Below are 13954 nucleotides of genomic sequence, written 5' to 3'. Positions count from 1 at the left end.
GAAGAACCGAAGAACCAAATCAAAAGAGACATTTCAACTATTATTGTAAGAACCGATTTACTTACAATTTCTTTACTTCAACAAATATATATACGAATTGAAAATTTCTTTCGAATTTGAGCCAGCGAGCTTACGCTTGCTAGTTCAACGCTTCTACAAGATTTGACCAAAGTTTGCCTTCATTTTAAAGTCGAATTTTACAACAACCCGACTGAGTGCTCACATTCAAGCCAAAAGGAAGCAATAACATAAATTTCAGCCTCCAAGCTCTTAGGTTTTGTGTTCTGCGTTGATTACCAATCAGTCAGTCAGTCAGTCAGTCAATCAGTCAGTCAATCAGTCATTCAGTCAGTCAGTCGAAACAAATTCTTTTATAAATGTAGATCTGTGGACTCTTACTTATAATGTATTCTTTAAAAAATGCATAAAAAATTGCATTACTTTGACAAGTCCTTGACATTTCCCAAATGAACATCAACAGACAGCACACAGATAGAGAGAGGGGGAGAGAGAGATAGAGAGAGATAGAGACTATAAAAAACCAGGCTAGGGCAAATACCAGCGAGGCTAGCAAAAATAGTTGCTGGTCGAATTGCATTACGAGATACATTTGAAAGGAGAAAAAAGGCTGGCACAAAAAAAAAGAAAAAATGAAAGAAAAATATATAGATTGTGAAGTTGCCGTGTCTGGGCTTTATTAAATATTTGAAAAGCGAATAGAAAATGGCAGCGGCTGGCTGAACTGCGACCCTAAAAGGCCCCCTTTGCTTGGAAGCAGCCCCTTTGTGGATATTCTCAATCATCCTCAAAATGTGAAGGAACAACAATTTACGCTCAATGGCACTCGACGGCGAGCTGTTGTCGCAGCTGCTGCCAACGTCTCCAGCCAGCGATGATTCTTGTCATACCCTAACAAAGGGTACTCTATCTTATCGCAGGGAGTATGTAACGCTCTGTAGGAAACATTTTTAAGGAATATACTATTGTTATCTTGATGAAACTGGGCATATATATATGTATAAACATCTCATCACGAACCTGCGAGACTTAGATGTGTGTACGTCGAACTAGCAAGCGTGAGTTCGCTGGTTCAAACCCTACAGCACTTCTCTTATATCAGCTGTTTATTAGTTTTTAAGCGAATCATCATATCGAACTAGCATATTATATAGATACCATAGAAACTATCTTTTGAAAAGCTCGAACTAGCAAGCGTGAGGTCACCGGTTCAAACCCTGCAGCATTTTTCTTACACCTGCTGCTTATTAGTTTTAAAGCGAATTATCATATCGAACTAGCATATTATATGGCTGCCATAATAACAAGGTGTTGCAAAGCTCGCATGCGGCCAGGAATATATGTATGTCGAAACTGTATGCTACTTTGAAGGGTATTGAAACTTCGACACTACATTTTCTGTTATTTTTTTTTGCTGAATGATGCAGCCTGCCACACACACACACACACACACACAGACTTCTGCTGCTTCTGTCGTCAGCTGGGCGGTGTTGCTTTGTCGCTGGCACTTCGGCATTATCTGCCATCAATAAATTCCAAGTGAAGTGCGCACTTGTGTGGCAAGTGCTGCACAACGGGGCACACAGCGGGAGATAGAGGCAGCAGCAGCTACCAGTGCCAGTGCCAGTCCGTGTCCGTGTCCGAGTCCGAGTCCGTGTGCCCAGTCTCCAGCAGCAGGCAGGCAGTCAGGCAGGCAGCAGGCAGCCGGGCAGGAAGTTGAAGGGTCTAAAAGTGAGCAGCAGACGTTGGACTTTTGTGCGGGCAAATTGTGTCGTTGTGTTGCTTTGGCCTTTAACCTTTCTTAGCGGCAGCTGCGCGCGTGTGTGTGTGTGTGTGTGTGCAAGGCTGCACGGTTTCTGTGTGTGTGTCTGTGTGTCGGCCGTGTCGCCTGTGCAATGTTGCATGAAAAAGTGGCGTAAACTCAACTCCAATGCCGCACCGCCTGGCCCAAATAAGCAGCCAACTGTGCTAAAGTCGTGCCACTTGCCACATTTCCACGACATTTGCCTTTGCCTGCCGCCAGCCGCTTGCTGCCCCCCAAACCCCTTGTTGTTTTTAGCAGCACACGCGATCAGCTAAGCCCATAAACGTGCATTTGTACGTCTCAGTTCCTAGTTAGTGGCAGTCGCCTATCCGCCGCTGGAGTTGCCCCCAAACCTTTTGATTTACTTAAATTGCCTGTTTGGGCGGCTTATGCAAATCTTGTCTATGTGTGTGCTGAGAACTCAGCCATTTTCTAGCTAAATTTGGCTATATTCGGAGCTTGTTCGACAGAAACAGGCTATTTTTATCAAGCTTTTGTTCAACTATTTCGAAATATATTGAATACTCTAAAGAAAGGACGTGGGTTGATTTAAAAGAAAACAAGTTTTGCTTTGTATAATTCATTTGCATCAAACTGGAATACTCAATCGACTTAGCTGAAAACCGACAGGCGCTAGCTGTTGAGCTTCTAACTGAGCCGTGTTCGAATAAAGGATTTACCACACCCGAAGAAGATCCCATAAACAAAGTTCGAGCTGCTCAGCAACATGTTCGAGCTGCTCGAGTCTAACAACATGTTCGATCTAAGCTTGTTTGTGTTGTGTCAATGTAAGATAATGCATGTATGTACCATTAGCTTAAACACAACTGAAAACAGTCGAGTTTGGAGCTCGTTTGCTCCATCAGCTCGGGCTTACTTTTAAGATTGAACTGAGCTCTCGCTCGACTCAACAGACTCAATTGTTTTGCCTGCAACTCAAGCAACTCGAACTGAATGTAAGTCCAGAATCGTTCGAGCGAAATAACTGTTGGAGTATCCGAAATACGTTTGGGTTAATTAGAGCTCCGCTCTACTCCAAGCACTTTAAAAATTCAGCTACTTTTCAGTCGACAGTTGGCAGCACTGTTGCCGTCCCCGCCCTGCAAGGCTGCACCTAAATATGGCCTAATGAGCGTTAACTCGAAAAGGCAAAGAAAAACATTGCCAAATGCCACAAATTGTGTACAATTCTTTTGGGCCGCTAATCAAATATGTCGCATGCACCTTTCCGAAAACCAAACAACCCGAACACACTTTCAACAAATCCCCAAGCCAACCCCACCCCACCCGCCCAAGCAGCCCTTCAACTAGTTGGTAATTACAAGCGCTGCGCCTGGCAGTTGTCATTTTTCAGGCCCGTCGCATTTTAATAGCCGCCACATGCAAATGTGACGATGACGAGCTTAATAAATTGCCAACATTCATTTAAAAAAAAAAAATGGTAGTCCTCAGCTGTAGTGCTCACTGTAGTAGTTTACTGTTGACCCGCCGCTCGAAACAAGCTGTCATTGCGCCTAATTAGCCCAGTTGACCAGCTCCGAGGCTCAGCTTTTACACGTTGCGCATTTTGCAGTCAACTAATTTTGTATAATCATAAATTATCGTGAACTATGACTCCATTGGGGCACACACAACTCACACACACACACACACACACACAGGGGCCGCTGCAGTTGTGCAATGCAGCAAAGTGCCGCAACAATAAATTTATTTCTATTAAAATATTCAACTGAAGCGTTTTTTATGTCTACTTCAATCTGGGGTAAAAAACTAAATGGGTTTCATCTTGCATAAGCAGAAAGAGACTCTTGCGATCCTATTAATCATATGCATATATATATTTTCTAAGCCAAGATTAACAAATGACAAAGCTTTGCAAAGTTATGTGCAGGGGGAAATACATTACCAAAATAAGCAGAAAGAGACTCTGGCGATCCTATTTATCATATGCATATATTTTCTAAGCCGAGATTAACAAATGACAAAGCTTTGCAAAGTTATGTCCAGGGGGAAATACATTACCAAAATGCACTCATTCATGAAAATCGGTTTAGATATCAAAAAGTAATGGAAGTTTAGTAGGGGCATCTATCTTTAAAATCAATCAGTCAATCATTTAATCCCAGTTCTACTAACTGTAGTAGCGCACTGTTCTAGAACTAGTTCAAAACTGATTTGAACCTGATTTTGCCTATAAACAATCTCCATTGCGACAGCTAAAGGTTAAGTTTTTACCTCAATCAATCATTCAATTGGATCAATCGAGATTACTGCTAAAATTTCGCTCAAGAACCAATTCAAACGCGGTTTGAACCTGATTTGAAGCATAATCGATCTCTCATACTACAGATAAGTGTAAAGATTTCAATCAATCATTTAATCAATCAAATAATTGGTTCAATCAAGTTTTACTAATTGCAGCAAAACTTCGTGCAAGAACCAATATAAAATCAAGGTGTGCTTGAATTTAGCCATAATCAATCTCTAATGCGTCAACTAAATGTGATGTTTTTGCATCATCAATAAATAGATCAATCAATTATTTAATTGGTTCAATCAAATTTTACTTATTGTTTAAACCTGATTTTAGGCCTTATAAATTCCTTTTACTGCAGCTTTGCGTGAAGATTTAACATCAATCAGTCATTAAATCAATCAAACACTTGGTTCATTCAAGTTTTACTGATTTAAGCAAAACTTCACTCAAGATCCACTTGAAAAACGTTTAGAGTCTGATTATGAGTATAATCAATAACTAATACGTCTGCTAAATGTTGAGTATTTAAATCAATCACCCAATCAATCAATTAGTTCATCAATCAAGTTTTGTTAGTATGTTCTGGAATCAGTTCAATGCTGGTTTGAACCTGATTGCAAGCGTAATCTATCTTTCGTGCGACAGCTAAATATAAAGTAAGCAATCAATCAATTAGCTCAATCAAAACTTACGCAGATTGCACTGTGGTGCTCCGTTTGGGGCCCGTCTCCTGTACGATTAGCGCCATGTTTATGGCCAGCCAAATTGTTAGCAGGGGTGTGCGGGTGCGGGGCGTCAGTATTGTTAATTTATCCATTGCTGAAACACTCATGGTGGTGCAAGTTGTTGTTGCTTTTGTTGTTGCTGTTGTTGTTGTTGTTGTTGTTGTGGTGCGTGGTGGCAAAGTCACAAAGTTTGGAAGGTTGTAATTGGTAGTCGTGGGTGCGAATTATTGCTTAGTTAAAAATCTTTATGTTGTTGTTGTTTTTTGCTTTAGTTAGTTGCGTGGCATTAAAAAGGTTTTTTGTATTATTTATTTTGTTTGGTTGTTGTTTGTTTATAAAGTAAGTTTTAGTTGATGTTTTAGTTACAGTTGCAGTAATTAGTTAAGTAAAGCTTCTTCTGCTTCCTCTGGTACAGTTGAGTTGAGTCTTCTGCTCTAGCTAGCTTCTCCCTTAACTTCTTGTCTTTCTTCTGGCGCTCTAGTCTCTCAGTCAGTGAGTTAGTTGGTTGTTTTAGGCAGCGAGGCATTCAGTCAGTACATCAGTGCATGCGTGTGAGTGTGTGTGTGTCTGTGTGTGGGTGTGTGTGTTTGTGTCTGTATGTGTTTTCCTTTGCAAATTGTCTGCTTGTTGTGTCTCAATGCATGCGCTGCCAGTGCGAGATCGTTTGACTGCGCGGCCAGGCGTAGCTCAACCAGAACAATGCCAGCACGAGTAGCATCAGAAGCTGACACAACAGCACCGAATCCGATATAGATTCAAGTTCAATGGCACTCGGTATGGGCAGACTGGCATGAGCCACTGTTCCTGTTCCTGTTCCAACTGCTGCCTCCTGCTGCTCCTGTTGTTCCTGCTGCCTCACAACGGCTGCTGTTGCTCTCGTGTCGGTTGTTGCTCTGCTGCGCGCTGTTGTCCTCGGCCACATCAATTGCCAGTTGCTGCTCCAAAGTTGTTGTTAGCCCACCTCCGTTTTGCTGCGCTCATCCGTTAACTTTCTGTTTGCCTTTTTTTTTTTTTCAGCCTGTGTCTGCTTTTTATATTCTTTTAATTACTTTTCTCTCTGGTCGTTGAGCCTTCTACGTTTGTTCAGTGTGCACATTTTATGTGCTGCGTATGTGCCTAGGCTCTTTTCGGTATGCTGCTCATCTTTATCTTTCGCTTACGGTCCTTCAGTTCGTCATCCAAATAGACGCTCCATTCCATTGCCTGTTTAATGTCCTGCTTATTGTTATTGTACCACGGCGCCTTTATTGTCCTCGACCTGTAACCAGCGCCTCTTGTTGCTGTTGTTGTTTTTGCTCTTGCTGTTGTTGTTGTTGTTGTTGCAGGCGACTTGTCTCATTTTATGTGTTTGGTTTGGGAATTGTTCGTCTGTTTGTTTTGCCTTTGGCTTTAACTTTTGACATTGTTACTACGATTTTTGGTTCCAATAATTTTGAGTGTTCTTTTTTGTTTGTATTTTTACTTTTTTCTTAGTTTCTATTATTTCAAAAACACTGAAAATTTGTAGAATTAATATTGAAACATTTTTCTGTTATTTTAATTTATTTTGTTCAATAGTTAGTTTTGTGATATTTTGTAACTATTTATTAAAAGCACACATTGGTTAAATTTGAAAATTTATATTCGCTCGTTAATTATATAATTTGTATAATACACTTTGTATTTTCTTATTGTTTGTTTTGTGTGTTTTTAATATGTCAACTTTTTTTTTTATTTATGTTCTATTTTAAATGTGCTTTATGATATAGGTCACAAAACTCCAAAAACTATGTTTTATGTAATATTACTTAATTTTATCAACATATGAGTATATTATAGTTCTATATATTTTATTGATTACTTTCTCGTTTATTTGAATTCTTTTTAAAAATGACTTTTACTATTTAACTTATAGTTTTATTTATGTTTCATTTATAAAAGTTTAATATTTTTCTGCATTAATTAAAACATTTGTTTCACGTATTATTTGTTTTATATATTATTTAGTTTATTTTATTTATATATTTATTTATTTTATCTTAATTTGATTACTGATTTATTTCTTTTGAACAAAGTTTTTATTTATTTATAAATTTTTTATTTAGATCTAATTTTTGGATATTAGCTCCAATCAAAATATTTGTGTTATTGCCTTTTTATATTATTTAATTATTTTAATTTATGTATGTATATTTATTATCCAATTTAGGTTTTTTATGTAATTTCATTACTTTATCGTTATTTTGAAATATTTATTTATTTAATGATAAGTAATTTATTTATTATTTTGTTAAGATACTTTATTTGATATTTTATATTTATATGTCTTTTATTTATTTATGTTTTAATTTTTATTATAGTTCTAATTTAAATAGTTTTTATATATTCCAAAATTTTTCTTGTATTCCAATTAAGCCTTTTTCATATATAAATTTGTCAGCAGTTTGAGGGCTTCAAATATTGTTTGTTAATTTTATTTGATATTCCGAATTATGTTGTCTAATTTTGTATTTTAATTCACTTCGTTCGAAAGTCTTGACTTTTAGTTGTTTCAAGTTTATAATTTTTAAATATATATATAAAAATAACGGCTTGATTGAAGCGCAGCTGGCTTGAATCCAAATTTGTTCAGCTTCGAAAGTTTCGAAGTAAATCTATGCATATGCGTAAAAGTCTACTGACACACATAAGCACGCACTCACACACAGGCACGCAGGCACACTGACACACATAAACACACGCATGCACACACACACACACACACGCATGCACACATACACATACACACACAGAGTTATGAGCAGGCTCTTTTGTATACTTGTAATTTTGTTTGGTTTTTTGCCACTTCTGCTTCTTCTTCTTCAGCTTTCGTCTTCCTTAGATATATTTTATTTTTTTTTATTTTTATTTCTATTTTTTTTTCTGCCCTGCTGCTTGCGTCCGTTACATTTTCTCAGCTGCGCGTTTGAAAGCCGTTTGGCCGTGTTGGCAAACGGGACCAGAACCGTTGACAGTTGTTCAGCGCCAGGCTGTGGACGCGAGAGCGTAGCGCGAGCAGCGAGAGAGAGCGCAATGGAGCCAAAAATAGCCTGAGCCTGTGTGCGACAGAGAGAGTGAGTGAGAGTGAGAGAGCGCAGCGCCTGTAAGTATGCTATGGCTGCAAAGGCGCGCTCACCTCCGCCTCGCCTCGCCTGCTCGGGCTCGTTCCGCCTCGCTCGCTCTCTCTCTCTTTGCTTCTGTCTGTCGCTTTGGCCGTGCTGTGCGCTTTGGGCCATGTTTTTGTTCCCTTTTGGACTTGGCTTTTGCAGAAAATGTCACTGGCAAACTGTGGCAACCCCGGCAGTTACACTCTGTTTAGCATAAACGCTTGCTACTTGGCTCCTGCCACTAGCTGCTAGCTCTGTGTGTGTGTGTGTGTGTGTGCGTGTGTGTGTTTTAGGCCTTTTGCTTTTGTATTGTTGTGTGTGTGTTATTTTTTTTTTTTTTGTAATTTTAGCTTTTATTTGTTTTTTTCTAAGCGCATTTGATTTGTATGCCGCTTTGGCTCCTTCCGGCGCCGCGTCCTTTCGCCCCCGCATTGTAATATGCTTTTTATGTTTTTGCAAAATTCCCCTACACATATCTCGTTAATTGGTTTTGTGTGTGTATGTGTATTACGTATGTGTGTGTGTGTGGCTTTTGCTTTCAAAATTTTGCCTCGTTGCTTTGATTGCATTTGGTGGCAAAGGATTTAAATTTGGTGCCAGCCGCTAAAATGTTGTTGTTTTTGTTGTTGTTCTTGTTGTATGAGCGTGTGTATGTGTGTGCATTGTTGCCATGGCTGTTGCTGTTGTTCAACTTGTTAAAAAGCATACGAGCTAAGCCTTTGCCTTTGCCAAATAAATTACATAAGCACATGCACATGTATGTAAACATACACAATGCACTGTACAGAGTCTGGCTGAAGAGTTTTCTGGTATATTAATTAAGTTTGATATGAATATCAGTTGTTGTATTTATATATAGACGTATTTAAGCTGCAGCTAAAACTGCGTACACAGCCGGGCCTTTGTCTGCGAGTTATTAATGAGTTTTACATATTTGATGAGCTACAAAACGGAATGTTCTTATACCCCAAACCCATTAAAAAAGGTTATTAACGGCAGAAAAGCTTTGTGAAAATGTAGGTAGAAGGAGAAGAACACAGAAGGAGGCATCTCTGAGCCTATAAGGCATATGCTTGCTTGATCAGCATCAAAAGAAGAGTCTGTCTGTCTGTCCGTCTGCATGAGTCTGACCATCTTGAGAACTTTAAATGCTAGAGACTTGAAATTTTGAGTACAGTTCGATATAGCTATATGTTGCGAAAGTCTTGCAACTTCGTAAGCATGTATGCTGTGTATAGTATGTATAGAATGTCAATTATGTATAATATATATGGTATGAATAGTATGTATGGTATGAATAGTATGTATAGTATGTATAGTATGTATAGTATGTATAGTATGTATAGTATGTATAGTATGTATAGTATGTATAGTATGTATAGTATGTATAGTATGTATAGTATGTATAGTATGTATAGTATGTATAGTATGTATAGTATGTATAGTATGTATAGTATGTATAGTATGTATAGTATGTATAGTATGTATAGTATGTATAGTATGTATAGTATGTATAGTATGTATAGTATGTATAGTATGTATAGTATGTATAGGATGTATAGGATGTGTAGTGTTTATAGTGTGTATAGTAAACATAAATCTATCATATATCACATTTTGATTGCCTCACTCAAGTCTCCACGATTTATATAATGCATATAGTCTTGGGCGTTGATATGAAAACATTTTGGTATGAAATATTAAGGCCCTGTGTCTTGTTGTCTATGAATAGAAGTAAACCAGATTGATTTTAGGGTATCTCCTAGTCGAGCACTTCCGATTTACTTGTTTAATATGCAGGCGTACGCCTTACTTTTGGCCCAGTCTTTGCATATTTAATGGTCACCAACTTGCAAATTACTTAATCAGATTTTATAGACAACTCACAGTATTTTTTGGCAAAGTTTTTAATGGCAGCACCGAAATTACTTGCAATATACCAACAATTTTTGGCCAGCTTTCAAAAAGGCCTTTAAATATTCCTTACGCCCAGCTGTCAGCGTTGAGGTGCTGGCTAAGACTTTAAGCCCTTAAGCTTTGGGGCCAGTATCATTATCATGAGCGACTGTGCTTATGCCTCGTTTATCTACAGATATGCAGCAGTAAACCAGCTGTATGTGTGCAAGTGTGTGTGCATGTGTGTGTGTGTGTGTGCCTTGATATGTGGGTCTGCGCGTTTTTGGCAATTAAAAGCATATGCGGGCCGGCTGCCTCATCAGGCTAATCAACGAGCGAACAACCCAACAATTTGCTTCAAAATAAAACAAAGCCAAGTTAGCAAAGGAAGGGCGCAACGAAAGTGGGTGGGGGGGTGGTAAGGGGTGGATGGGCGAGGGGTGCCGCAAGGCGGCTGCCAAAACGAGCGTTGGAGACGCGCACGAAGACGCCGTCGACGATTTTGACGTCGCGGTGCGATGCTCCTAACTTATGCAGAGTGCCCAACCACAGGCAAACAAACGTTTATATACACACACACTCACACACACAGACACACTCACTCAAGCACACACACAGACAAACACACACTCGCGCACACACACGCGCGTTGCAGCAGACTCCTTTTTGCCTTCACTTTTGAGTATTTATTTAGGGTTTGCTTTTTTGTTGTGCTGCCTTTGTGTGTGTTAGCGTGTGTGTGTGTGTGTGTCAAGCAAACACGGCCAAAATCATGTGTGTACGTGTGTGTGTGTGTCGGAGCAAATGATTCAGCTGCTATTATTTGTTTAAATTTGTGCTGTTTCGCAAAAAATGCGCAACTTATTTTTTGATAAAGAATTTGTACTATATATAGTATATGCATATATAATATATATATATATATTTTCTAAACACGTATTTGCCGTTACACACACTCACACACACACACACACACAGAGCCACGCACACGACGCGCTCTCTACACCAAGAAATATGCATAAAGTTGGCTTCGATTTTTGCAGCTACGCCTCTTTTTTCGCCCAACGCCAGATTGAAGCACAATTGTTTTTTTTTCATATTTTTTTTATATAATTTTTTAATAATTTTAGGCACCGTCGAATTGGTTGTTGTTTAATTTTGCATAATTTTTTTTTTTTACTATATTATTACCAGAAATCGGTGTGTGTGTGTGTTGGGAAAATGTATCTATGGCTCGCTTTGAACTATTTTTGCACACAGCGTTGACGAGGACAAACGTCTGAACTCAACTCGACACGGACACGGACTCGGGACTTGGACGCCGACGTCGAGGCGCTCAGCAGAAAAGCAGCCAGAACGAACCACTGGCCCAGTGTTGTAAAACACGAAGCTGCACAAAATTCTGGGCGCGACTGGCGAGAGTCCAACACGAAGCGCCAGCCGAAGGCCGAACGCCGAAAGCCGAACGTTGAGACGAAGTCGAACCGGGCCGAAAGTTGCACGCTTCAGCTCTCAGTGTTTGTGCAAAGGGCGGGGGGTAGGTGAGTTGAGGGGGGGGGGTGGAGGGGGTTGGTTGGGTGTATGTAGCCGTAGCTGTAGCTTCTATAAGTCCTTGTTATTGTTGGCTTTAAGCGCACGCTACTGTTTCGCTGCCCGCGTCGCTGCCAGCGCTGGCGTCGCAGCAAACGTTTTGGGCCCCTCGCGCAGCCCCTCCCCCCGCTGCTCCTCCCGCAGCTGCTGCTGCTGCTGGAAACTCTGGCACTTCTCGCTCACAAATCAACATAAATCAGCTAAATCGTCAGGAAACAAGCAACACAGCGACTGCAGCAGCAGCGGCCGCCGGCTAAAGCTCTGTATTAGTAGATGTAGCTGTCATATTTGTTGTAGTTGTTGTTGTTGTTGTTGTAGTAGTAGTTGTTGTTGTTGTTGTGTTAGTTGCAGTTGTTGTTGTAGTTGTTGCTGCTGCTAGAGTAGTTTTTACTCAGGCAGTTGCTCTTGTTTGCCATTTGCTGTCTTCACATGTAGTTCATTTACCAGCACTGGCACACTTGTCGTATGCTTGATATATATATATATATATATATATAAATTGAACCAACACGCATTTTGTATGTGTGCCAAGCTGTTGACAGCCCGTCTAAAGGCGCTTTTCCAATCATTTATGCCATACAAATGCTCTTTAAATATCAAATTGCAAATTTCATTTGCATTCTCGATTACTAAATATTGTCTTAATACTAAAAGCATCAAGTTAGAGGGCCCGACTAGTAGATACCCTGGCATATATGTATACAAACGAACGCACGCTGCAAGCTGCGCGGCTCTGCTTCTTCTTCCCTTAGACCAACACTTGGTAGGAGAAATGCAATCTTGATGAACTAAGCTGTTTATAGTCCGATCTTTATGGAATTTTCAGAGCTTAAGTATGGCATACAACGGAGTATATATACCAAAGAGCAAGGCTCTACCGTAGACAGCTTCAGTTCCAACCTTGGAAGAAAAAGGGAAGGGTTTCCAAAAAAAAAGAGAAACATTTTTAATCTGTGCATGCTATACGAGAACCTACAAACCAAGTTTGGTGTATCTAACTTTTATAATCTTCGAGTCATGCTTAAAAAATTATCCATGCAACCAACCAAATCGACATAGAGAAAATCGAGAATGAGAAAACGAAGACAAGCCCACTTGCCGTTTGATTTGGGAGAATAAATATATTTTAAATTTCCAGATTACAGCATTGTTAGTTTACGAAGTAATTGTTATTTTTGGAGTTTTTCGCATTTAAATCAAATGTTGTTTCTTTTTAATGTTTAATTGATTTCTAAGAATCTTTATGAAAAATGCATGTGAGCCGTGTTTCGCAGATTCCAAGACTTCGAATATATATGATAGATATAAATTTTAAAGAAGAGTTTGACGAGAGAAAAACAATTGGAAAATAATGTATATAACATGAGGCAAGGAACTTGAACTGGGTCAGGCTGGAAAATACCAGCTAGGTAATTTATATATCAAATTAAGAGTTTTGGTTTTTTGTTGTATTTTGTTGTATGTTTTCTCATAAATCCAATGGGCATCAAAATCATCTCAATAATATAGAAATTCAATCATAGTCAAAATGTCAATTTATGCGGTCAGTTAAGGGTCGAAAATGACAGGCCAGAGATTGCGGAGGATTTCATGCTGGCGGTGTCAACCGAGTTGACTTTTCAATGCGCACTGCTGATTTTTTAATAAGCATAAATTTTGCGGGCCAAGCCCAAATACGCCAAACCGAATCACGTATACGCACTCATTCACATGCACACACAGGCACACACACAGGCACACACGCACACACACTCTCACAGTCACATACAGGCGCGCAAATTGATTGAGTTTGCCGTTGTCATTTGTTGCTGTGGCTGCCCAAATTTATGAAAATGAAATACCAGAGCTTTTACGCCTCGCACGTGTGTGCATATATATGTATGCATGTGTGTGAGTGTGTGTTTGTGTGTGTGTGTGCGTGAGTGTGTTTGATGTGTGTGTGTGCGACAGAGTCAAATTAATGAAACACATGCAGGCAGCAAGCGTTGGGTAATTTGTCATTTCGACAAATTTTGAATTATTTAAGCGGAAATCTTAGCGCCCGGAAAGCAAACAAAACAAATGCGCAAGTGATTTGTGATTGCGACTTTGTGATTGTGACTGTGACTGTGATTGTGACTGTGCCAGTGACGGTGACGGTGACGGTGACAGATATGAATGACAGTTAAAAAGAATTGTTAAGAAATCAGGAAAAAGAAAGTAGAGATGTCTCGGATGTGAAAAAGCGTAGATACCCTTAGAAATTTATTTAAAAGTTTTCCAATTCCAATACTTCTCTAATTTTTCCTTTCCCTTTGCTCCAATTACATTATTCTTGGTCAAAATTCATGTATAAATGGCCCCTCAAATATCCTATATAGACAGAGGTCGAAATTTCCCATCCCCCATAACTCGGCCAAATCTCATCAGATTCGCCCGAGGGGTGGCTTTTTGTTCATGGTTTGGCCTCTAGATCAATTTTGCATCTAAATCTGACAACAACATTGTTGGTCGAAATTCATGTGGAAAGGATACCCTCACATATCCTATATAGACATAG

The 13954-nt window shown here is 39.4% G+C and overlaps 2 protein-coding genes across 7 annotated transcripts in view; one reads left to right on the top strand and one right to left on the bottom strand.

Annotated features, from left to right (window-relative positions):
- The window catches only part of Rdl (Resistant to dieldrin), a 38617-nt gene extending 32337 nt beyond the window's left edge, over positions 1-6280 (bottom strand). For 4 of the 6 annotated variants that reach the window (XM_064685481.1, XM_064685469.1, XM_064685473.1 and 1 more), the window contains exon 1: positions 4772-6280. In XM_064685481.1, the coding sequence (XP_064541551.1) occupies positions 4772-4911 (140 nt within the window). In that variant the 5' untranslated portion in view covers positions 4912-6280. The remainder of the gene's footprint in view (positions 1-4771) is intronic. The other 2 variants (XM_064685484.1, XM_064685461.1) reach the window with 2 other exon arrangements.
- LOC135430718 (larval cuticle protein 65Ag1-like) overlaps positions 1-13954 on the top strand; it is a 39219-nt gene that overhangs the window by 4922 nt on the left and 20343 nt on the right. The gene's annotated exons all lie outside the window — the stretch shown is intronic.

This window comes from Drosophila montana, unplaced genomic scaffold (assembly GCF_035044405.1).
Source record: "Drosophila montana isolate Dmon_TW-CO22-7 unplaced genomic scaffold, ASM3504440v1 contig_1455_1, whole genome shotgun sequence".
Lineage (NCBI taxonomy): Eukaryota > Metazoa > Arthropoda > Insecta > Diptera > Drosophilidae > Drosophila > Drosophila montana.
The sequence above is the reverse complement of the archived record's forward strand: the minus strand, read 5'-3'. Positions and strand labels throughout refer to the sequence as shown.